This window comes from Miniopterus schreibersii (assembly GCF_964146895.1).
Source record: "Miniopterus schreibersii genome assembly, chromosome: X".
In the NCBI taxonomy this organism is placed as follows: domain Eukaryota; kingdom Metazoa; phylum Chordata; class Mammalia; order Chiroptera; family Miniopteridae; genus Miniopterus; species Miniopterus schreibersii.
This window is the reverse complement of record NC_138104.1, coordinates 57,465,707-57,492,558: the sequence shown is the minus strand read 5'-3', so window position 1 is coordinate 57,492,558 and position 26,852 is coordinate 57,465,707. Positions and strand designations below refer to the sequence as shown.

The following is a 26,852-nucleotide window of genomic DNA, read 5'->3' as shown; positions in this document are numbered from 1 at the left end:
TCAGAATTTTTTTATAGATATGTAACATCTCCTATTCTTTACCTGCCATTCATGCCTCACTAATTTGGCTTCTACACTGCCCAACATACCAAGTGAACAGGATCACATAATTGCCAGATTTAGTGGGCACTTTTCAGTCCTTATCTTGACCTCACCCCAGTATTTGACATCATTGACCATTCTTCCTTGAAACTAGTATGATTGGCTTCATAACTTTCAACTCTTATTTTTCTTCTACCTCATGCCCATTCCTTTTCAATTTCCTTTGCTGAATAATGTTCTGCCTATTCCTGTAACTTCAACCACTACCTTTTTCCTGATGACTCAACTCAATTCTGGACAGAGACCTAATATCCCCAACCGCCTGCTGAACATTTCCACTTTGATGTCCCAGTGGAACTTCACACATGCCTCAAACTAAATGTTCTTTTTCCTTCTCTGTTCCAACTTTCTCCCTCTGTCCTTTACTCAATTTGCTCTTTTACTGTTTCTAATCTGGGTTTAATAGGGCACTAACATCACCCAGTAACTACATCTGGAAACCTCATTTATTCTTTATTCCCCTTGAATAAATCCCCAGCTTCCAATATATCACTAAAGACCTCATTCTATTTTACCTAGATTATTATTATAAATAGTAACCTGGCTAATGTCTCAACCTGTAGACTTAACCTCTTTCTAACCTATCATTCACATTCCTGTCAGGTAGACCAGTTTTTAAAAAAATTAAAAGTTATATTTCTGATAAAAAGGTCAAACAATAAATATATAAAATTAAAATTGAAAGCTTTTGCCCACTCTCCTATTACTGTCTCCCATAGTTTCATTCCCCAGAGGTAACAGTGTATATCCTTCTATACTTTTTTCTGTACTTATACAGAACATTTAATAATTACACATAAGTAGTGTCTTTAAATTTATTTTTTTTTTACAAAAATTGCCATTTTTATAATTATTCTACAATTTGCTCTTTGCTCATGAATATATCCTAAACTTGTATTTTAAAATAGTCTCAAAAATTGTAAAAATAATACAGTCCTGTGTACCCTTCCTTCAATGGTGACATTTTACATAGCTGTAGTTAAAAATCAAAACCAGGAAATTGATATTGGTACATTACTATTAACTAGATTACAGACCATACACACTTTGTACCTTTAAAAAAGTATATTCATTTGTGCATGTGTGTGTATAGTTTTATGTAGTTTTATGCCATCATGTAACCACCACCACAGTCAAGATTTAGAACTGTTCTGTCACAGTTCTAATACAAGAACGCCCTGATGTTACCTTTTTGTATTTGCAACCCCTGACATACTCCCACTACTGTCTTTGTTCCCTGGCAACCATTTATCTGATCCTCTCTATAGTTTTGACATTTGAGCATGTTAGATAAAGAATAATACGTTTTTTTCACTAAGCATCTCTTGAAATCCATCCAAATTGTTATATGTATCAGTAGTTCATTTGTTAAAAATTGTTGAGTAGTGTTCTATTGTACCAGAGTTTGTTCAACTCACTGAAGGACATTCAAGATTTCTAGTATTTTCCTATTATGAATAAAGCTGCTGTGAACATTCATATACAGGGTTTTATGTGAATATAAATACTCATTTCTCTGGGATAAATGCCCAAGAGTGTGATGGTAAACATGTTTAATTTTTTTTAAATATATCTTTATTGATTTCAGAGAGAGGGAGGGAGAGAGAGAAACATCAATGGTGAGAGCCATTGATTGGCTGCCTCCTGCACATCCCCTACTGGGGATCGAGCCTGCAACCCCTGGCTTGTGCCCTGACCAGGAATCAAACCGAGATTTGCATCCTAGGTTGATGCTCAACTGCTAAGCCACGCCCGGCCTGGCTGTATGTTTAATTTTATAAGAAATTGCCATACTCTGTTTTTCAGAGTGCCTGTACCATTTACATTCCCACCAGCAATGTAGGAAAGATCCAGTTTCTTTATAGTAATTAGTATTACTGCTGCTTTAAAAATTTTTACCTAGTCTTCTATCTCATTGTGGTTTTTACTTTGCACTTCCCAAATGGCTATTAATGTTAAAACATTTTTTCATGTGCTTATTTGCCACCTGTGTGTTTTCTTTGGTAAAGTGTCTGTTCATTTCTTGGCCCCAGTTTTAACTGCATTGTTTTCTTATTAATAATGACTTTTGAGGGTTCTTTATATGTTTTAGGTATATGTCCTTTTACAGAGATTTTATCCCGGTCTGTGTCTTTTCAGTCTCTTGACAGTATCTTTGGAAGAGCAGAAATATTTAATTTTGATGATGTCCAATTTGTCAGTTTTTTCTTTTATGTATTGTGTTTCTAGTATGTGCCTAAGAATTCTTTGCTTAACCCAAGGTCACAGACATTCTCATAATTTCTTTGAAAAGTTTATAGTTTTAGTGTTTTACATTTAAATACATGATCCATTTTAAAATAATTTTTGTATATAGTATGAGGCTTAGGTTCATTTTTTTTGCCCGTGGATGTCTAGTTAGTCCATTATTACTTGTTGAGAAGACTATCCGTACTCCATTGAATTGCTTTGAGCATCTTTGTCAAAAATCAGTTGAGTGTATGGGTCTTCTTCTGGGTTTATTTTGTTCTATTGATCTTATATATCTATCCCTTTGCACACTAACATGATTACGGGAACTATATTTATAGTAAGTCTTAACAGGTAGAGTAATTTCCCCCTCACTTTATTCTTTTTTTAATCATTTTGTATTTTTCTTTTCTTTTTTTAATATATCTTTACTGATTTCAGAGAGAAGAAGGGAGAGAGAGAAAGTTGAAACATCAATGATAGAGTCATAATTGATTGACTGCCTCCTGCATCCTGCACACCCCTGACGGGGGATGGAGCCCACAACCTGGGCATGTGCCCTGACCAGGAATTGAACTGTGATCTTCTGGATCCTAGGTTGACTCTCAACCGCTGTGCCACGCCCAGCCGGGTTCATTTTGTATTTTTCAATTACAGTTGACATACTTTATTCTTTTTCTAAATTGTTTTCTGATTCTTTTGCTTTTCCACATAAATTTTAGAGGAATCTTGTGTATATCTATAAAAAAGTTTTGCTGGGATTTTGATAGGAATTGAATTAAGCCTGTAGATCAGTTTGGGACAGAATTTACTGATCCTGTCTTTCTTTAGCACAAATAGATATCTATCATTCTCTTTAATGTATTCCATAGTATAGCTATATGTACCATAATTTGTATAACCGTTCCTCTGTTGAGCACTTATTCACAGTCTCTTAATGAATCTCAGGCTGTAGAAACTCCACAGGATGGGGCGATTGCTTCTCTCCCAGGGCAAATGCTGCCTGGATAGTAAATATGTGCCTGAGAGATAGGTCCTCTGCACTATGGGGGAATGACTCAGCACAGGAGTCTAGATGGGTGCCCTCTGAGTTCTGTATCCAGAGCCCACAACCCTAGGTTCTCCTCACACTGCTCTAGTCCGCTCTACCCTCTCTCTGCCAGAGCCCAAGGTGAGTGTTTGCACACAAAACTTTGTGCCTGCATTTCCATCCTTCTCTCCCTGGCAGACAGAAACCCTACTGCTTTTCATGCCCAGCTATGTGGGAACCTTTCTTGGTTCTGGAGCTCTGGGCTGAGGAGCCCAGCCTGGGATTTAGACTGCAGAGTTCTCAGTGGGAAGCCCCCACAGCTGAGCTATCCCTCTAGACCTTCAGCTGCTGCCTATGGGAGCCCAGCCAGCCCTCTCACGCCTCCACACTTCCTACCAGTCTCTATCCAGTCTTTCCTTTATGTCCTTGGTTATGAGGGTGCTCTCCAGCTAGTCTTCAGTTGATTATTCACGATGGTTTTTCTATATTTTAGTTTTCATTCCAGTTTGTTCCTGGGAGAGTGTTAGTGTAACTTCCACTTAATCTGCTGCCATCTTGGAGTCCCTCCCCTCTGTTGAGCATTTATAAAATATTTCTTTAATGTTGGTTTGCAAGAAGCTTTTTCTTGTAGGAATATTTCTGTAGCAAATTTTGATAAGTGTTCTGAAAGGTTTCTAACAAGGTTGTGCCTGTTTATAGTAAAAATAACAATGATGGAGAAGGCCTTTTTTCCTACAGCCTCTCCAAACACTGGGAATTATCAATATTTAAAAATCATTGCCAAATTATTTCTGTAAAATTCAAGTATATAACTTAAACTAACATTTTCCATCATAAAAAATTCCATGCTGGCCTGGCCAGGCGTGGCTCAGCGGTTGAGCATCGACCTAGGATCCAGGAGATCATGGTTCGATTCCCGGTCAGGGCACATGCCCAGGTTGTGGGCTCGATCCCCAGTCGGGGGTGTGCAGGAGGCAGCCGATCAACGATGACTCTCTCATCATTGATGTTTCTCTCTCTCCCCCTCTCCCTTCTTCTCTCTTAAATCAATAAAGATATATTTTTAAAAAAATTCCGTGCTCATTTTAAAACATCAAACCATATCGAATTGTATAAAGTGAAAAAGAAAAATATCTCTGTTCTTTTCCTTCCATCCTGTTCTCCAGGGTATCCAATGTCAGGTTTGGTATGAAGCATTCTAGACCTTTTTCTATACATAACATACTTTTTTTGACTAAAGAAGTAATATATTTACATTCTGTTCTATAATTTTCCTTTTTCACTTGACAATATCTTATGGACAATTTTTTATTCATGTAAGTATGTGATTTTATTTAAGTAAAATCTATTCATATGTGGCTTTAAAAGGCAAGGTAGTTAAATGAATGTCATTATGAATGTTTCTGAAAAAAAATCTAAATCGGATTTCCACTTTTAAAAAAAAAATACTGTGGCTGAAATAGAGGTAGATTGCCCAATGGTTCTTGTCATTTGACATTTTATTTCTTGAGAATATTGCTGTATTGCTTAATTCAGTTTCTGCTTAAATTTGTTAGGGAATAGACATCTGAAGTCCATAACTTAACTAGCCGTCTTTTCTTATGTACTGTATTGAGCTGGTAGATAGTGATACAGCAATCTGGTATAAGCAGCAAGCATGTCACCAAAAGTCCGTACGTGAGGTGAGTGAGATAGTACAATATGCCAGTAAACAAGTATGCACCAGAAAATATTAAGGCTACATACAACAAAGTTCACATTTAAAAAATAAATAATTTGAGAAAACAAAGATAATTACTTATTAAAAGAAAAAGGAGACAGAAAAAAAGGCTTTCTTTTAGCCCTGGAGTTTCTCTGATTTGTTTCAAGGCAACTCTGGTTCCAGGAAAAACAAAACAAAACCTTACCATGAGGAATATAAATCAGTGTTAACTTTCGCTTTGTTTAATCTATGTAAGCTATTATAGTTGTTATCATGTAAAGTTGGGCGAAGAGTGTGGACAGAAAAATGTGCACAGGTGGACTTAGTGGCCTAAATCTAGTAAGTGACTGCTGTAAGCCTCCAAAAGACAGGAACTCTGCCTTATTTCCCTAGTGCTTAGGCACTTAGGATAATACTTGGCACTTAGTAGACACATAGTATATGTTGAATGAACTAGTGACCAAAGATAAAGAGGTACAGTACCAGGAAAGAGTGGAGAGTGCACTATAGAAGCCACAGGATTAGAGAGTTTCAAGGAAGAGGTGAATGGTAGTTGTAAATACAGCACAGGGCTTCTAGGGTCAAGTCTGAAACATGTTCACTGGATTTGGCAGTTAGCAAGCACATCACTGTGGACTTGATAAGAACAGTTTCCATGAAAGGTTCTTTAACACCACCTCATTCTGTGACACAGTTGCCGTTTTCTGTACAGTCCCTTAGTACTTTGTCCATCATTGATGTTATGAGTTTTTGTATATGCATCTTCTATGGCACCATGAAGGGCATCACGGACAAGGACCTGCCTCTTGGTTTTTGATTTATTTGTTCTGTTGTGTTATTTTTGTATCACCAGACCCTGGCACTATGCCTGGCTTATATTAAGTGCTTAAATATGAAGAGTCAAGCCCTATTATAAATGTTACTCTATAAGAAAAGTTGTTTTGAAGTGTCTATATTGTTACTTTTCTGATTGTTACAGGTATATGAGATTAGTGTGTTTAGCCAAGGCTCTCTTGCATACACGTGTGCTCTCGCGCTCTCTCTCGCTCTCTATATAATATTTTATTTTGCTAAATGAAATGGTGGATCATTTGGAACTGGAGAAGCGTTTTTAGGTTTTGGGGGGCTTTTTATCAGACAGGTCCTGAATATAAATCCTACCCTTGCCCATTGAAATTTATTTCCCCAGTTCCTTTCTGGATAGTTTCTGGCTTCTGGAGTTTGGAGTCCAGATTCTGAGCAAGGTTCTGTTACTCTGATGTGAGACATCAAACCTCTTATCTTGGAAACTAAACATCTTAATTTGATCTACATTCTACATAATGTAAAGAGCCTAGCTACAGCCTGGCAGGGTATGGCTCAGCAGCTGAGCCTCGACCTACCATCCAGGAGATTGTGTTTCGGTTCCCGGTCAGGGCACATGCTTGAGTTGTGGGCTCGATCCTCAGTTGGGGGGCCTGCAGGAGGCAGTCAATCAATGACTCTCTCATCATTGATGTTTCTCTCTCTCCCTCTCTCTCTCTCTCTCTGAAATCAATAAAGATATATGTAAAAAAAAAAATTAAAAAGGTCTTTAAAAAAAAACACCTAGCTACAGTCTGAAAGATTATATTCACTTCCCTTTTCACCTTTCCTGGACCTAGTATGAGATAAATATATAAGAATTGAGAGAGCCCAAGCTTACCTCTTTGGGATCTATGGACTATGCATAGTTAAATTTAGTAATTTTAGCTTCTTTAAGAATTAGCTATGCAGATTTTTTTGGTCTTTTTTTTTCTTTTAAAATCTGGCATTGCTTTTTTTTAAAAGCTATCTAATGCTATTGAGATTTTATTTTATTTTTAAATTTTGATGATTTACATTGGAATACATGCATATCACCCACACTCTTCATTCACTGTCAAGATTATTTATGCTTGTTTTGGCACAGCACTCATTTTCTTAGTAGGGAGGTTATTTTTAGCATTTGTGGAAAGGTTCTCAAAGGAAATGTAAGCTTAGAAGTGATCACAAACAACCTCTCTCCTTAGTTGTGCAAGACTGCTTACCATCTTAACTGGTATTTTTAAAAAATATATTTTTATTGATTTCATAGGAAGGGAGAGGGAGAGAGAGATAGAAACATCAATGATGAGAGAGTGTCACTGATCGGCTGCCTCCTGCTGGGGATCAAGCCCCCACCCTTGGCATGTGCCCTGACCGGGAATTGAACCGTAATCTCCTGGATCATAGGTTGATAGTCAACTGCTGAGCCATGCCAGCTGGGCGTTGACTGGTATTTTTCTCTGAAACCTTTCAGATAGCAATGATACTGCTTTCCTCTCTAACTAGAAGCACGAAGCTTGTAACTTTTCTTTCTCCTTACATCACTAAAGAGGTGAATTAACTTCGAAATGACAAAATGAATTTTCTTGATTTTAGTGGAATACCAACTTTGCAAAGCTATCATTGGAATTACTGCTGTTTAAGGACATTTGGATTTGAAATATATGATACTTTAGGTTATTGCTAATTCTTATTTACAATGAGGCAAAATATAAATAAATATATTTTAAACTTTAATTTTATTTTTTCCATCACCATTTATCTCCTCTATGCCCTTCCCCCCCCACACACACAGTCACCACACTGTTGTCCATGTGTTCTCTTTTACTTAAATATTTTTTTGATAAGACATTTGTGATTGTTTAGCCATGTTTTAATAAAGAGAGAAAGAACCCAGCCAGGCATGGCTCAGTGGTTGAGCATTGACTTAGGATCCAGGAGATTGCAGTTTGATTCCTGGTCAGGGCACATGCCCAGGTTGCGGGCTCGATTCCCCAGTCGGGAGCGAGAAGGAGGCAGCCGATCAATGACTCAGCATTGATGTTTCTCTCTCTCTCTCCCTCTCCCTTCCTCTCTCTGAATTGAATAAAGATATATTTAAAAAGAGAGAGAGAGAGACATCAAAATATATTCAGAAAATCACTTCTTTTTGTAAATGAGTACCTTATTCTCCCGTAGGGCACAGTGGTCATTCATAGATGGCCTTATTTTTCATATTCATTTTCATGTTATCCTGAAAATTACTCTTTATAAATTAATTCTGATTTTCTATAATAATAACCGTTCAGGGACTGGGAAATTGGAATTCAATTTCTACTCTTTCCCCCGTCCCCCACAAATAGCCTCAGCACTTTTATTATTCCCACAGCCCTGTTATCTTTGTATGTCTTTTTACTGGACGGCTGTTCCTAACCTGTGAAACCTAAAGCTGATTATCTTACTTTTAGTGAGCTCCTGATTCTTCAGAATATAGAGCAAGATTTTTATCTTTATGGAGGTAGTTATGGACCCTTTTGAGAGTCTGATGAAGAAACAGATTTTGTACCCAGAAAATTTATATTACATACAGAATTTTGTTTACAGTTTCAAGAGGTTCATGGATCTCTCTCTTTCATTACCATCCTGTTCAAAAATTCCTGATATAGGTAGAGATAATAAAACACCTAGGTATTTTTGTCCTTTTTCGGTGGTGGTAACAGTGGTTTGCCAACTCCACCACCATCTTTCACTAAAAATACTTAAAGTAATAAAGTTAAGTAGCTGAAACTCTTGAGAGCATGGACTGTCAGAAGCTGATTACTGACACAGCTAGTAATCAAAGCACATAAACAAGTGTATCGGCTATGTACGTAAGTGTATTTTTTTATATTCTGGGGGTATTAGTGGGTATTTCTTTAGAGTTGTGTGTTGCAAAGAAAATGGGGAGGGAAGAGGTTCCATCTTCAAAAAATAAGAAAACTTGGCAGTTGTATAAGACTAAATTTTCCCTGTCTTGTAAATGATAGCATTGGGGTGTTGAAGGGTTGGTTTATGTTTAGATTTCAAAAGAGAAGTATAGTAAGGGCTGAATTATTTTTTTCTTTTTAACTTTGTTGTTGAAAGTATTACAGATGTCCCCCTTGACCCCTTATACCCCACACCCATCCCCCGCCCCAGGCCTTCGCCACACTATTGTCTGTGTCCCTGGGTTATGCATATATGCATGTAAGTTCTTTGGTTAATCTCTCCCCACCCCCACCTTCCCTCTGAGATCCCTCAGTCTGTTCAATGCTTCTACGTCTCTGGATTTATTTTGTTCATCAGTTTATTTTGTTCATTAGATTCCACATATGAGTAACATCACGTGATACTTGTCTTTCTCTGCCTGGCTTATTTCGCTTAGCATAATACTGTCCAGGTCCATCCATGCTGTCCCAAAGAGTAAGAGACCCTTCTTTATAACTGTATAGTATTCCATGGTGTACATGTCCCACAGCTTTTTTATCCACTCATCTACTGACAGGCACTTGGGCTGTTTCCAGATCTTAGCTATTGTAAGTAGTGCTGCTATGTACATAGGGGTACATATATTCTTTCTGATTGGTTTTTCAGGTTTCTTAGGATATATTCCTAGAAGTGGGATTACTGGGTCAAATGGCAATTCCATATTTAATTTTTTGAGGAACCTCCATACTGTTTTCCGTAGTGGCTGCACCAGTCTGCATTCTCACCAGCAGTGTACTAGGGTTCCCCTTTCTCCACATCTCTGCCAGGACTTGTCATTTATTGATTTGTTGATGGTAGCCATTCTGACAGGTGTGAAGTGATGCCTCATTGTGGTTTTAATTTGCATCTCTCTGATGATTAGCGATGTTGAACATTTTTTCATAGTCTCTTGGCCATCTGTATGTCCTCTGGAGAAGTGTCAATTTAGGTCCTTCGCCCATTTTTTAATTGGATTGTTTGTGTTCGTCTTTTTGAGTTGTAGGAGTTCTTTGTATATTTTGGAAATTAAGGGCTGAATTCTTAATCTGTAGTCTAGAATTTTAGCCGTGAGACAGGTCCTTGTAGGAAGGAGAGCCATTCTACTGTGAGAAGTTGATGTTGTACTGGCTTGGTGAAGGAGGCCTGTAATCTGTATACAGCCTTTTTCTCTAGCATCATGCATTACTAGCAACATGAAACCTTGTCTGATAACCTTTGTAGTCTGTTTCCATCAGTATTTTGAGGACCAACCTACTACTGGCCCTAGGAGATTAGAGCTCTAGAAACTTGAGCTGCAGTCTTCTTATCACTCAGACTATTGTTTGTTTTAAAATAAGTTTTTATTGATTTGAGAGAGAGAGGAAGGGAGAGGGAAGAGAGAGAAACATCGATGATAGAAACACTGATCAGCCGCCTCCTGCACACTCCCTACTGGGGATCAAACCGGCAACCTGGGCATATGCCCTAACCGGGAACTGAACCAGCGACCTCTTGGAGCATGGAACGACACTCAGCCAACTGAGCCACACTGACCACACTGACCGGGGACACTCAAACTATTCTTTTTAATATATTTTTATTGATTTCAGAGAGAGAGGAAAGGAGAAGGAGAGAGAGACAGAAACATCAATGATGAGAGAGTCATTGATCGGCTGTCTCCTGCATGGCCACTGCTGGGGATCGAGCCCACAACCCGGGCATGTGCCCTGACTGGGAATTGAACCTCGACCTCCTGCAACCACTGAGCCACGCCAGCTGGGCTCAAACTATTCTTGATTGTGGGCCTGCTCTGGCTGTATTTATGTGCCCTAAATATCCTGATGCTTGACTTAATTTTCTTTCTGATTTATTTGTATTTGGCACAGATTGTGTTGAGGACACAGCTTTATTTTACATCTTTTATGGCATATATTTGTGAGAGGTTTTAACTGAAAGAGACTTCTTTGTTCATATAGTAACAAAGTGGGTATGGCATGAAAGCTTTACATGCACATGTGGTATATATTTTATCCTTTATGTCATGATAAACAGTAGGTTTAACTCAGTGATCACCGCCTCTGTGAAGCCTTTTTATCTTTCCCTCTTACCTCCCAGAATCGGCCACTTCCTCCTTTGTGCCTCTACTGAACACTGTATGTGTTTTTTCATAGTATTCTCTATTTGTGTATAGTCTGTCTCACTGTGCTAGAGTAAGCTTCTTGAGGTTATGGTCTATATCTTATTCATTTTTGTGTATAATGCCTGGCATGTAGAAGGTACTCAAAATGTTTTATGAATGAGTAGGTATATAAACAGTTTATTAAAGAATATTATAAAGCACTTAAGGCAGGGGTTAAAAACTCAGATGCCTTCAGGATCCAGGCATAAGTGAGTTAAGCAGACCTGGTAGGGACTGTGGTAATCTGGAGAATACATGCCTTATCTAAAAGGGGCAGCTGTTACTTAGCTCCAGCCAATTGGTACCTTGTGGGAATGCTGACCCTGTGTTGCCAGATATTTTTAAATTTTTAAGAGAAGTTAGACATTTGGGTTTTTATATGAAATCTCTCAATTGTTAAATGTTGTAAATTCAGATTTTAAAAAACTTTATTGAGGTATAATTTATACACAAAAAGTGTATACATTATGGGTGTATGGCTCAATCATTTTCACAAACTAGGCTGATTTTTTAAAAAAATATATCTTTATTGATTTCAGAGAGAAGAAGGGAGAAGGAGAGAGAGAGATAGAAACATCAATGATGAGAGAGTCATTGATCGGCTGTAGCCCGCAACCCGGGCATGTGCCCTGACCGGGAATCAAACCCCGATCTCCTAGATCCTAGGTCGACGCTCAACCACTGAGCCACGCCTGGCTGGGCTGATTTTTTTTTTTTTTTTAATGGGCCAAACAAAACTGGATTTACCTACAAGCCACCAGTTTGTAACTTGTGACTATATGGGGAAGTATGTAGTTTAGTTAAGAATCACCTAATATGTAAACGTATCTTAAAGAGACACACCAGCCAAATGCAATGTATGGGCCTTATTTGGGTTATGATTCAAAGAAATCAAATGAAAAAGAACATTTATGAAATTATGGGAAATTTGAATATTGATTGGCTGTTTAATAATGTTAAAGAATTGTTAATTATTTTAGGTCTAATATAGTTAGATTTTTTTATAGACTATTTTTTCGAGCAGTTTAGAGCAAAATTGAGCTAAAGGTTTAGAGAGTTCCTGTATACAAGTTCTTACATACCGCGTGCCCCGACACATGCACAGCCTCCCCCATTATCAACATCCTGCATTAGAGCATTTGTTATAATCGATGAACCTACATTGACACATCATTACTACCCAAAGCCCATAGTTTACATCTTGGTGTTGTACATTCTATGGGTTTTGACAGCATTATAGTATCATACATACTTTTTTGTTTTTGTTTTTTGTTAATCCTCACCTGAGGATATTTTTTCCATTGATTTTTAGAGAGTGTGGAGGGAGGGAGGGAGGGGGCCGAGAGAAACAGAGGGAGACGGAGACACACCGATGTGAGAGAGACATGTCGATTGGTTGTCTCCTACACGGGCCCTGACGGGCCCGGGGTCAAACCTGCAACCCAAATACATGCCCTTGACTGGGAATCGAACCCATGACCCTTGGTTCTTGGGCCAATGCTCTAACCACTGACTAACACCGGCCAGGGCCATACATACCTATTTTTAAAAAGAGTCCTTAAAGATACATACTGAACAATTTGTGGACGTAATGAAATGTTGCTGAATTTGCTTCAGGATAATTTAGGAGTGTGAAAGTTCAGGTTTAAATGAAACAAGATTGACCATGTGTTGATAATCACTGAAGCTGAGTAGTGGATACATGGGAGTTCATTATATTAGTGTCCTTGTTTTTTAACATGTTTGAAATTTTCTACCTTCAAAAGTAAAGCAAGAGTCCAAGCTAAAGCTGAAGCATGATATTTGGGATCTAGGATAATAATGGAACACATTCTGGTTACAGAATGTCAATTTTTGGAACTGAAGTCTGCAAAGGTAATGGCATTTTCTTTTTTCATTTATAGGGCCTGAAAGTCAGTATACTAAGACTGCTCAGGAGATTGTGAACGTCTGTTACCAGACATTGACTGAGGTAGGTGGTAAAGAGGAGGTCCCCTTGGGATCTAGCTTTATGGAATCCCTTTGTTCCCTTGGTTAAGGAGGCCTTCCCTGCCTATCCTACTTTAAAATGTAACATCCTGTCGTCCCCCCCACCCAGCCTTTACTTCCTTCCCTGCTTTATTTTCCTACCTAGAACTAAATGTTTTTAACAAGCTAAAAAGGGTGTCCCAAAAAATGTCTACACATGCTTTGAATAATTATAAAGGCAGTGTTTATTAAAATACATTCCATTTTCAAAATTGAGCTATACCTTTTTGGGGGACACCCTGTAATTATTTACTTTAATTATCATGTGTCTTGCCCTTAGAATAGAAGCTCCATGAATGCAGGAATTTTGTCCGTTTTGTTTACTTTTGTATCCCCAGTACCTAAAACACATTTTGAATGAATTCACTAATTGTATTTCTCAGTATGATGAGCATTTGACTCAACTTGAGAAGGATATTTGTACAGCTAAAGAAGCAGCTTTGGAAGAAGCAGAATTAGAAAGCTTGGACCCAATGACCCCAGGGCCTTACACACCCCAGGTGAGTCTGAGGACTAGGAACCTCCTCTTACAGTTTTATTGGTTTGGGTAATTGGGAGCCTGTTAACAGATATATTTACTGAGATACCCTTCTTCTCTGTCCTTCCTCTTCATATGCCTTTCGTGTGCTTTCTTGTCTTCTCAAAGGCTAAGGTGAGTGAGGGCCATGGGTCTTGGTGGCCTTGTTGAATTCAGAAGAGGCAGGTGTGGGATGAATGAATGGGATGGGGTCTTAGTTGTTTAAGCAGTATTAAGGAATACCAGATTCCTGATTACTATGGCCAGAGGCCTTCCTCTTGAGTCTTTGGAGCTCCCTTGCCTACGAATTAGGTTTCTGGCATGTCCCCAGAGTATAGACTTCTCAGTTATAGACGTGGGCCACATTGTTCCTGATTACTCATTCCCTCAGATGTGTCTCAGTGTAGCTCAGATGTCACCCATTTTCCTGGATTGACTCTCTCTTCATATATGAAGACAGGTAATATTTATAATCTTAAATTTATAAGCCCAAAGACTAGAGAGTAGGATTAATAAGAAATTTTTAGTGCTTCTGTTCTGACCTTTGAATATACTGTACTCTTAGATGGCATATTTGAAGAATAGGACTTACCAGAATATAGCTGCTGCTTGGTTTCTATATTGGAGGCACTATGGAAAAGTGGAAAGTACATGAAGTTTGGCATAAAATAGGCCTGGGTTTGGATCTTAGCTCTGCTACTATCTACCTTTGTGAACTTGGGAAGTTAACCTCTCTGAATTTCATTTTCTCTAAAATATACTTTTCAAGATTATTATAAATGTGAAATGAATTCATTCTAGCCTGCCACATTAAGTAGACATTCAGTAAATATTTGTTTTCTTATCTGTACAAAGTTGTATACAAAATTTTCAAAGACCTTTTCAAATTTAACCAAATATTTTAATGCAAAATTTTCCCAATTCCCACTGGAAAACTTTTTTCATTCTACTCAGGTTTTGCTCTGAACTGATAATGCAACCTATATGATTTCCATTGGATTATTGCTGTCTATATTTATTTCATTCATGCACTCATCCTATCTATCTTTTACTCTCTTTCATTCCAAAACATAGGTTACTGAGGGGCCATGTATAAAGAATCCTAAGATACTTCTTCTAGGCCCAGAACAAGGAAAGGCTTTTGGAATGTGTGGGCAGATTGGGTCAAGGGGGCTTGGGTGAGTGATGTTGCCCAGGAACGCCTTATTTGCTAATAGGCCTACAGCTTCCACCAGGTGCTTTCTGATAAACTAAAGCCTGGGTTTTAGCCATCATTCCCCAGGAGACTCTAGCCACAAAGTAGCACATGGTTTGCTCTAGTCTATGACAGCATGGGCCTAGTTCTTTGGTGAGTCAGAACTTTAGACCTGAAAGTTTTCTTCCTTTCTTCTCTACCCCTCCCACACTATCGCAAATAACTGAAGAAAACCTGCCAACTGTTCTCCCTCCAGTTAGTTTGGTGCAGTTAGAGGGTCTTCTATAAAGAATAGAGTGTAGATAGTGCCTCTTCATTATTCCAGTTCACCCTCTTATCATTGCCTTTACTCATATATACAAATTTAAAAATAATAAGCCCAGTTTATTACCTCTTAACCTGAGGAAGAAGATGCACATGAGCGATTGTCCTTACTCATTACTACTATCAAACCCAAATGTTGTTAAAGAGTGTTGCATAAGTTTAACCTGTCATAATATAATTCTGGTTGTATAGAAATATAACAGTAATCATACTTTACTTCCAGCTCTAAATGATGATAGTCAATAATTTATTTTCACTCAGCCATTTCCACCTAGCTTGTATTGCATCATACATTCAACTTAACACTTTATTTAAAACTGCTTACTTTTCAGTTTCCCACATAGCCTTTCATTCCCAGATTTTCTCTTCTATCCCATAATTAGTTTATCTGCTCTGTAATCCTTTAAATTCTGTTTTGCCTCTCTTTCTCTCAAATCCTCTTCTCAGTCAACCTTGCTTGTTAAAAACAAAAACAAAAAAACCACGAAGTAACATATGTTGGGTTTTTGTTGATAAAAGTAACATGTTCATTGGGAAAAATTGGAAAATATAAAGAAGAAATGAGTTACCTAAAATAAAGTTCACTACTCAGAACTAACCACTGTGAACATTTTAGTGTGTTTCTTTTAAATCTTCGATGTGTGTGTACGTGCATGCATGCACTCACATGTGTGTTTATAGACAAACTTTTAAAGTGACCCAAGATGGTTTTGGGTCTTGTTTTCACTTCACATAATATTTCAAGTGCTTTATTTTACTTACTAGTCTTTGAAAACATGATTTTTTAATCGCTGCATAATATTTCTACCCTCAGAGAACTCTTTCCTATTTCTCCAGCCTATTCTTTATTGGTCCCTCCTGCCCTGCTGTCACTGAATAAGTCCATTTGCTAAATCCTTGTTCTCTTCAGGAGAGGGAAGAAGGTATCTATAATTTATTGAATGCCAGGCATTGGGTAAGGCGCTTACACATATCTCTTAAATCTCCCAACAACCATGTTTTATAATTGAGGAAACCAAGGTTTAGAGAGGTTGAGTAATTTGTTAAAGTTACTCAGCTAGCAAGCGGTGGAACCAGGACTCAAACCCAGGGCAATTTACTCCAAAGCCCATGATTTCTCACCACACCATTTTGCCTCATAGCATCCTCCAATGAGCTCTTATTGGTATTGAAATTTCTTGATCCCATTTTCTATTAGATATTTCTAAACCAATCAAAGTAGCAATGGTATGAAGTCCTGGACCTAAAAACAATTAGACAGGGCTTAGAAAAAACTAGGTTATTTACCAGAAAGGCTGTTAGGAGATAGAATTGTTCCATAACTTTGATGCTTTCTGCTAGAATGAGCAACATTTGTAGGATTCCCCAAAACCTGTCGATAAAGTTATTTCAAGCTGTTTTCTCACTAAATGGATTGGTCTGCATGACCTTTTTCTGCAGTGAGTGCTCTACAGGGGAGTTCTCTGTAATTCTTACTCCTTTTCCTGAATATAAGCTAAGTTGTATGATTTGTGCCACAGCCTCCTGATTTATATGATACCAACACATCCCTCAGTATGTCTCGAGATGCCTCTGTATTTCAAGATGAGAGCAATATGTCTGTCCTGGATATTCCCACTACCACTCCAGAAAAGCAGGTGGCACAGGTAGGATATTCTTTTTCTCTTTGTGAGATTGGTAGTATACTTCGGAGTGGAAGAGTGGTGGTGGTGATATATGATGTGTGTCAAGGATAATTGAACTCCTTGGCCCTGGGAATGCAGTTGAGAGTGTGATTTCAAGGTGGGATGGTGGCAGGTCACATGATACTCCAGGGCTGAAGTAGGCTGTGTGAGGAAGACTCTGATATAGATGTTGATGGGTATGATGATGATGAGGAGGAGGATGGGAAACCTAAGACTCCAGTCCCAGTGTAGTATGCTTACAGAAAGCTTATGGTTACATTATACCTTTATATGCTAGGAGCCCAGCCAGTACAGGGCAGGTGATATCAGAGGGTGTCCATAGTGAGTACCAGTCTGACTTTAATCCTTGGAACCAGCTAAACAAGTCTATCCACCAAAATTACTTCTTGTGACACACCAAGGGGGGGCTGGTGGTAGCTTCTGGTCTCTTTACTTGGGTGATTGATTGGACTTTGACCCCCAACTGGTCTTACTCAGGAAGGTGAAGATGCAGATGGTGATCTTGCAGATGAAGAGGAAGGAACTGTGCAACAGCCTCAAGCCAGTGTCCTGTATGAGGATTTGCTTATGTCTGAAGGAGAAGATGATGAGGAGGATGCTGGGAGTGATGAAGAAGGAGATAATCCTTTCTCTGGTAAGTCTTGCTCCTTTGCTTCTGTTCCTGTGTAGCTCACCATAGCACCCTCAGGACTGGATAGGAAGCTCTTAGCCACATATGCTCTTTTTTTTTAATCCTCACCTGAGGATATTTTTTCCATTGCTTTTCAGAGAGAGTAGAAGGTAGAGTGAGGGAGGGGAGGGAGAGAGAGAGAGGAGCATCGATGTGAGAGAGGCACAATTGATTGCCTCCCACACACACCCCAACCAGGGCCAGGGATCGAGCCTGCAACTGAGGTACATGCCCTTGGTTGGAATCGAACCTGGGACCCTTCAGTGTGCGGACTGACACTCTAACCATTGAGCCAGATGGGCTAGGGCCATATATGCTCTTTTATTGAAGTCCTATTAATAGACCTCAGAGTATAGAGCACTCACTCATAGATTGATCAAATTCATTATCCTTAGAGGAAGCGAAGAAATATAACAGGAGATACAAAATGACAGTGGAAAAGGCAATGGCTAAGTAGCACCTTTGATTTGAATACTTGATAAAAACAGAAAAGAAGTGTTGTATGTGGCAATAGGGAAGGAAAATTAAGAAAAAAAATCCTGCTTTGAGGTATTTTATGGATCTGTGGCAATGGCAGGAGAAAAGTATAAGAGGAGATGATAGGAGAAAAACAGATTGGACTGAGATGGAAAAGGGAAATGATTATTTGGATTCAGTTTCTAAACTACAGGTCTTGCCAGTGTTGACCCTAGGCATGGTGAGGAGTCCAGGCAAGATGCCTGTATAGATGTGTGGGGTAACTAGTTTTGGAAGACCAAGCTAAAGATGTTAATTCTGTCAGGTTTATCTCAGAATCTGCCTCTTTTCACAGCTATACAACTGAGTGAAAGTGGAAGTGACTCTGATGTGGAATCTGGTGGGATAAGACCCAAGCAGCCCCGCATGCTTCAGGAGAACACAAGGATGGGCATGGAAAATGAAGAAAGCATGATGTCCTATGAGGGAGACGGTGGGGAGGCTTCTCATGGTTTGGAGGATAGCAACATCAGGTAATCTACAGCAACATGCTACAGGGCTGTGGCATCAGTGCCCAGCTATGATGTCAGAGGGCCCAGCGTCAGATTACTTTCATCCACCAACACTTCCTGAGCGCCTACAAGGGCCAGGCACTGTGCTAGGCCCTTGGGAATACACAGAGGAGCAAGATATATCCTGCCCTTGAGGAGCTCACAGTCTAGTGGAAGAGACTGATACAAACAAAATCATTACAAATACAGTGTGATAAGTGCTATAGCATAAGTTAAGTACAAAGTGCCAAGTCACCAGTGAGGAGGGAGTGTCTCACCCTTCTTGGGAGTAATCAGGGAAAGTTTCACAGGGGACATTTGAACTGGGCCTTACAAGATGAATAGTAGATGAGTGGGAGCAGGTGAGGAGATCCTTAGAGATGGAACATGTTCAAAGGCACAGAAATGTAACAAAGTATGTTCTAGAGTGAAGGGAGATTGTTGGGAGTTGTGGCTCCAAAAATAGCAGCGTTTTATATTGCAGAAGACCTTAAATGGCATGCTAAGACTTCGATTTGGGGTAATGGGAATCATTATCTAAGGAAAAGAAAGTAACATCAAATTTGTGTATTAAATAACCTGGGACAACAGTAAGGATCTCAACTGGGATCTGTTAGAGAGGGGTGAGGAAGGGACATACTCAAGAGCTATTTAGAGGGTAGATCGACTGGATTTAGGAAGTAAGGAGATTAGGTATATAATGAATGGGAATGTCACTGAGATAGGAAAGAGGAAGAACAGGCACTAGATAGGGTGGGAAAGGAGGAAAAAATGAATTTGTGTTTGAACATGTTGGATTTAAGGTACATATGCTCCATCTAGCCAGAGGTAGCCAGGAAGCAGTTAGAGTCTTTATTTATTCATTCAGCAAATATTTATCACAAGTACAAAAGTCACTATGATGTGTTCCCTTCCTCCATGGAGTTCAGTCTAACGGGAAACCTAAAACAGGTCAACAGATGACCAGTCACAATATAACATGAAAAGTGCTGTGATAGGCAACCACAGGATTTTTCTGGGACTTGGGTAGGAGTGGGGTAGGGAAGCTGGTTAGAGAAGGAAACTGAGCTAGACCAGAAGTCAAACATTTTGAGTGTGCCTCCCCTTTGGCCCCAAAATTTCATGTCTAGGAAATGCTATGGGAATAATAAAACACCTTCAATCAGGATGTTTGTACAAGGATGTTTATCAGAGCATTGTTTCTAATAGTGGGAAAATTGGAGACAGCTTAATTAAATGTCTTAGTGAGAGACTGTTAAATAAATCATGTTACAGCCATGCAGTGGAATACCGTGCAGCTATAAAAATGATTCTGTAGATGTATGTTTATAAAGATGTTCATTATAATCATTAGTGAAAAAAGCAGATTCCTAAAGAGTATTCTAATTTTGTAAATAAAAAATGTTTAAACATCTAAGTGAAGTGCATAGAAAAAAAAAATCTAAAGATCCTATACCAAAAGATTATTTCTGGGTAGTGGAGTTATTGGTGATTTTTTTTCTTTTTTCTGGTTGTATATTCTAATTTTTTTAAACCAGTGAATGTGCATTATTTGTGTGATTTTTTAAAAAAAAACTAAAATTAAGAATAAACAAACAAACAAAAAATAAAGCACACTCTGGCAGAAGTGTGAAGAATTAATTGGAGGAGCGCAAGACTAGAGGCATGAAGACTGATTTCAGTTGTGCTGGCCAGAGATAACAAAGGACGAAGGCAAGGCATGCAGAGTAGGGATGGAAAGAAGGGGATAAAGACAAGATATACTGAAGAGATAGAATCTTTAGGACTGTTGACTAATTGGATATGTACATGAGTGAAACCATAAGTGGTAGATGAAACTATGAGGCGAGGCTATCAGAGTATTTACGGTCACATAAGCTGCCAGTGTGTTGTTCAGGCATAGGGGAGTTTCTTTCATTCAGGTTCTTGTGTATATGCAGTTGGCAAGTTGATGTTTTTGAGCAGGATCATTTTTCTCTCAGGGACCTGTAGAACAGTCCAGAACTAGTCATTTTAGTGTCCAGGGGAGGTGAGATGGGCTGATCCCTTGGTGGCACGAAGAACGGGACTGGTCAGCTAGAGGATGGTGCCCGAGCTTGAGAGATGACATGTTTCTCTTCTCAGTTATGGGAGCTATGAGGAGCCTGATCCCAAGTCGAACACCCAAGACACAAGCTTCAGCAGCATCGGTGGGTATGAGGTATCAGAGGAGGAAGAAGATGAGGAGGAGGAGGAAGAGCAGCGCTCTGGGCCGAGCGTGCTAAGCCAGGTCCACCTGTCAGAGGACGAGGAGGACAGTGAGGATTTCCACTCCATTGCTGGGGACAGTGACTTGGACTCTGATGAATGAGGCTTCCTTTGGGCCTCCTTGGTCAGCCTTCCCTGTTCTCCAGCCTAGGTGATTCAATTTGTTTATATTTGTACAGTGTCTGATCCTGAAATCACCAGATTAACACCTTAGCCTTTAAAAAATAGTAAGTAAATAATAATGAATGAAACGCCTCTCCTGATCTTCCTGGGGCAATGTCACCCTTTGAATTAAAATCAAGCAACCCCTTCCCCCTACCACTGATAAAAATAGAGCAATCTCCTCCTTCTTCAGTGCCCACCTTTAACTTCATTTATTGCTCTTTGTATCATATTTCCCTGGGGAAGGAGGAGAAATTATGAAAGGACTGCTAACTTTATGTCCTCTTGGTGTATTAGAAATTTTCTAAGCATGGTATCATCTCAGTTTTCTAGCAGGCTGGAACAGGTGACAGCCCCCCTGCTGGTACAGGGAATTGGGTTCTTTCTGGTGGTCTCTATGCCACACTGAACACATAAACCTATTGAACAAACTGCCCATTATTTTATTATTTATTTGATTATGCAATGCCTTGTTCCTAAATGGATTTGAGGCAAATGATTACAAATCTTTGAAACAGCCTGTTTGTCAGAAGTGATATGTTGCCATGTAAATGTGCTCTGTCCCCCATCCCTACGGGAAATGGTAGGAAAATGGTAAGTTCCTTAGGGCAAAGACTGTGTCTTCTGTTTCTTTTCATGCTTAGGATATGGTTCTGTGCATATTAGGTACTCAGTAAGTGTTCCTAGAATCATAAAATTCTCAACAGATTTGTTATTGAACATCTGTTTCATCATAAGCACTCGATCAGATCCTTGGGATGCAAAGCTAAGTAAGACACATTCTTTTTTACCCAAAGAGCTCACCATCAAGTTGGGGGAGGGGGAGTGAAATTCAAAACATGTTAATAAAGCATTACAGTTCTGTGAGAGAAGTGCAATTAAAGAGCTGGATATAAAGTATAGGGGAAAATAGAGGAGTGATCATGTCTGAAAAAGTCAGGGAAGTCTTCCTAGAGGTAATTTTTAAGCTGATTGTTGAAGAATTAGTAGGAGCTTGCCAGATGGGAAAGTCCAGGTAGAATGTAACATGAAGTGAAAGGCCAAAGTCTAGAAATGGCAGAGTGTGTTCCTAGTTTGTTTGTTTGTTTGTTTGTTTGTACCTGCCTTGTTCCAGAAAGGATTTAAGGTGGCTTAGTTCCAGTCCTTTAATGCTGGAATGGCTAGAGATGAGACTGAAAGATGGGCAGGAAGCATATCAGGAGCTTTGATTTTGATGCTAATGAGTGAATTTTATATTATAAGAAATGAGGAGCTCTAGAGGAGTGATATAATCAGGTTTGTGTTTTAGAAATTTTCTGTATATTGAATGAAGAAATAAATTGAATCATCTGACAAGTGTGATCCCATTTTTGTAAAAGAAAAAATCATGTGTGTATATTTATATGTGTTTATATATACTTGTGTGTGCAAAGGAAAGGGTCTAAAAGAATATATGCTAAACTATTCACAGTGATAACCTCTGGGGAGTGGGATTGGAGGTGAGGGGGCTTATATGATTGTATGCTGGGTGGGGTATTGTGCTTTTATTTCTGTATTGTTTGAATTTTTTACAGTATGTATTATTTTTGTAATAAAATTAAAAAAAAAAATAAAGCAGTAGTGTGGAGAGTGGTTTGGAGGGGAGCAAATCTAGTTCAAGTAAGTAGTAATGGAGCCCAAACTAGGGCTGTGGCATTAAGATTGGAGGAGTGGGATGAATTCAAGAGATCTTTAGGGGCTAGAATCAATAGGACTTGACGACCAGTTAGCCTTCGGGGGGTGGAAGAGGGCGAGGAATGGAAGGTGGCTTTTAGAATTTTGGTTTGGGAGAGTGAATGGATACAAGGTATTCATGCATTCATTCAACATTTATCAAGCTACCTGTTTTTATCAAGCAGTCTGCTAGATGCTGATACAGAAGTAAAATATAGTTTCTGATTGCAGAGAACTTAGGTCTAGAATGAGAGGTAGATATGTAAATAACTAAGTTTAATAAAAAGTGATCATTACAATACATATTTACAAGGGGCTGTGGTGAGAGGAAGGAGGTACCAACTCTGTTTATGGAGTAAGAATGGGAAGGCTTCAAAAGGAGACCTTTGAGATGGATCATGAAGAGTAGAAAGGAGTTCACCAGACAGTCATAGGGGAGGGGAGAGAGGAGAGCATTCTAGGCAGAGTGAACAGTGCTTAGGGGCATGAAACTACATAGTCTGTTCATGGAACAAGTAGTTTTGCATGGGTGGAATATAGAGAACATAGGTAGTATAGTGATTACAAGGCTCAGGATCAAATGCTCGTTTTAGATAACTGGCCACAGCATGAAAATGGATGGACTGGGGAAGAGTGATGCCAGAGCAGAGATAATGGAGACTTAAACTGACTGAGGCATTGGCAGTAGGGGGAATGAGAAGTGCATCTTGGTGACCGATTGGATAATGGAAAGTAAGCAAAACCTGAATTTCTGACTTAGATGACTGGCTAAATGGTGGTGCCATTCTCTGAATAGGTTGAGGGTAGAAGATAGGAGAAATAGCTGAGCTCAGTTGGAAGTATGTAAGTTTAAAGTATGATAGGTATAAAGCTTAGGATTTGTGCAACCTTGGGAGTAGGTGAGATCACTCAGGGTGCATGTGCAGAGTCAGAAGAGCATGGCGGACAGAATCCTGGAGAAGACCAATATTTAGGGGTGGTAAGAAATGGAAAACCTGAAGAGTGATACCTTTCAAACCAAGGAAGGAGTTTTAAGGCATAAAAAAGACAACGTATATTCCACAGGGAGGTGAAGTAAAATGAATCCTGAGAGACAGCCCTTGGATTTTGGCAACTAGGTGGTCCCTGGTGACCTTAGCTAGCAAAAGCAGTTGTAGAGTTGTAGTAAAGTTGGAACAGTCAGCAGCGGGGTGAGGAACCAGGTGGATGATGAGGAAATGATGATAGAGATCATACATTACTCTTTCAAGAAGCTAGGCTGTGAGGAATAGAAGAGGGAGAGTATTAAGATGGAAGATAAATAAGCCTGCTTACATAGGCTTAGGGTGGAAATCAATAGAGGAGGAGAGGTTAGAAAAAAGTGAGAGGACAATTGTGGGAAAGACCTGTGAAAACAGGAGGGAATGTTAGTTACTATTCCTTCCTGTAGGAGAAGAGATCTTTCCCCTGAGATAGAGAAAAGGATGGAAATAGTTACAGATCACTGTGTAGATAAGGGAGATAGGAAGTCAAAGAAGTTCATTGTTCATAGCTTCAGTTTCCTGTGAGAAATAGGTAAGATCATCCTTGTGAGAAAAGTAAAAGTGAGATGGGAGCTTGAATACTGAGGGAGATAAGGAAAAACTGGTGGTCAGCTAAATGTCCCTCAGAAACACTAATGTTGAATTGTGCTACATCCATTCAGTAAAAAAAATGTGTAACTGTTAGAAAAACGAGAAAAATCTATATGTGCTAATATGGGAAGATAATATTTTTATTATATAGTTCCAGGTGTACAACATAATTCAACATCCATATACACTATGATGTGATCACCCTCAAAAGTAGTTACTATCCATCTCCATGCAGTTGACCCCTTTCACCCCTTTCACCTACCCTTCTGCCCAACCCCCTCCCCCTCTGGTAACCATCAGTATTTCTCTTTCTCTTTCTGACTTATTTCACTTAGCATTGTACCCTCAAAGATATTCTTGAAAAAATAAGTGATAGAATGGTAGGCAGCATTTAATTTCATTTGTTTAGGGGACAAAGAAGATATAAATCCATGTTTGCATATTCACAGAAAAGATTTGCCTCTATACAATTAAAACTGTTAACATCTGTGAGGTAGAGTAGGTAGAGGGCTTGTTCTTTTCTCTGTAAACCCTTCTATTCATGTTTGTTTCTTTTTTAAAATGGTCACGGAGGGAAATGGGAACTGGGGCTAGCTAAGAATCTATAAAAGGATTGCTGAGTGTTGAATGCACCAATGAGGTTAGAGACCATTAATTTAAAATGATACCAATGTACTTTTATTACGTGATTTTCTCCAAAGGTACTTAGCAACACAGCTGTCAGGGTGTAGAAGCAGAAAAGGTAAAGCAGTTTGGGATGAAGACCTGGATAAAAGAGACAGATTGGTGAATTTCCTTTCAATAACCATTTCTTGACTACTCTCTACCAAGCACTCTGCTGGGTGCTATGAATACAGTGTTGGAGATGGACAGGTCCACACAAGAGTGTGGTAAGTGAAATGATAAATGCACTTTCCTATAAAGGTACAGAGGAGGTCATGTACCCCCAAGTCTGGAACCACGGGAGACAGAACTTCTTAGAGATGACTAGTGTGAGTTAGCCAAACAAAGAAGGCATTGGGGGTAGGGAAGGCATCATTCCAGGCAGAGGAAAGAGCATGTGACTAAATAGTTAGGGGTGGTTAGAGCATGGTGCACATGGAAGGGGCTGGTGAGAGCTGAAATGAATTAGTTACGGTCCAGATCACAGAGAGCACGGCAGTCTTTCCTAAAGGATTTGGACTTAATCCTAAAGGTTATAGGGATCTGTTGAAGGACTTTGGGTGACTTTAGCAGCAGTTTGAAATATGGATTGTAGGAAGATAGGACTGGTGATGGTGTGGCAGTCATTTAGGCAAGATGTGAGTCAGTTGTAAGGCAAGAACTACTAGTAGGCAGAGATTTGAGAGAATTTAGGAGATTAGACTCAGGTGACAGATTAAATATGGGAGATATTTCAGTCAATTAGTCAATAAATATTGATTGAGCATAGTGGGTACCAGACATTATTCTAGGTGCTCCAAATATAGCAGCGAATAAAACATAGCCCCTTCCCTTGAAGAGCTAAGAATTTTAGTGGAGGATGTAGGCAGTAAACAAGTAAATAAGAGTGACAAGTACTGTGGAAAAAAAAAACAGTGATGTGAGAGGGTGCGGAGTGAGGGTGTTAATGTAATGGTCCAGGAAGCCCTTGCTGAGTGACTGTCATTTGCATAGAAATAACGCATGTATTACTTTGATAAAGTTAAAACATTTTTTATAAATTTGAAAAGGTAAGCAATGAAAGAGCCACAAAAGGTACTTTAAAAGACCAGTCAGAGAAGTATGAGCAAACCAAGATACATTGTTTAGGGACAACAAGGGAGAATTCCAAAGGAGGGAGTGGTTAGCAAGGGCCAATATTTGCAGAAAGGTCAGTCAGATAAGGGCTGAAATTTGTCATTTGGACTTGGCAATTGGTGAGCCTAAGGAAAACAGTTTCTTTGGAATGGTGGGAGCAGAAACCAGTTGGCAAGTGGATTAAAGAATTGAATATGAGGAAGTAGAAAGAGCTTGATTTGATTAAATAATAGCTATCATTCAGTGTGCCAGCCTCTGCGTAGAGCTCTTCTTACCTGACCTCATTTCATCTGGAACCATCATAGATAGGTATTATTAGTCCCATTTTACAGATGAGGAAACCTGTTCCAGGAGCACAAAGGAGAGAGGGATTAGTCTTGGACTAGAGAGAAGAACCACCTTTAAATTAAGACCAGAAAGATGGATATTGGATATATATAAGCACAGTAGAAAGGGGACAAACCATGCCTCTGGGCACTGTAGACTCTAATAAAGAGTTTTGTCTTTATTCTAAAAGTAGTGGGAAACTTTTCATTGGGAGTGGGGCAGAGCTTGAAAAGGCAACCTCAGGTTTGTGTTGCCAAAATGCTGGCTTTTTTTCTACATTAGTGTAGAAATAGCCAGTTTCTCCTATTATTAGTTTAAGCTTTTGCAATTCCAGGTTCTTAGGTATTACAGTGCAATATTTGCCTAAATATAATGATCTAACTTGTTTTCCCTGACTTTGAAGACAAACAGCTGGTGTGCCTGTTAAAAAATACTACTTCCACCCAGCCAGTGTGGCTCAGTGGTTGAGTGTCAGCCCATAAACCAGGAGGTCACGGTTCGATTTGCGGTCAGGGCACATGCCCAGGTTTTGGGCTCCATCCCCAATGGGGGACATTCAGGAGGCAGGCAGCCAATCAATGACTCTTCTCATCATT

The 26,852-nt window shown here is 39.2% G+C and overlaps 1 protein-coding gene across 6 annotated transcripts in view; it reads left to right on the top strand.

Moving 5' to 3' along the window:
* The window catches only part of TAF1 (TATA-box binding protein associated factor 1), a 94,922-nt gene that overhangs the window by 42,048 nt on the left and 26,022 nt on the right, over positions 1–26,852 (top strand). For 5 of the 6 annotated variants that reach the window (XM_081125479.1, XM_081125478.1, XM_081125480.1 and 2 more), the window contains 6 exons: positions 12,915–12,982; positions 13,422–13,538; positions 16,595–16,720; positions 17,237–17,393; positions 18,241–18,418; positions 20,561–22,424. In XM_081125479.1, coding sequence (XP_080981605.1) covers positions 12,915–12,982; positions 13,422–13,538; positions 16,595–16,720; positions 17,237–17,393; positions 18,241–18,418; positions 20,561–20,786 — 872 coding nt within the window. In that variant the 3' untranslated portion in view covers positions 20,787–22,424. Of the gene's footprint in view, positions 1–12,914; positions 12,983–13,421; positions 13,539–16,594; positions 16,721–17,236; positions 17,394–18,240; positions 18,419–20,560; positions 22,425–26,852 lie in introns of those variants that run through there. The other variant, XM_081125481.1, reaches the window with a different exon arrangement.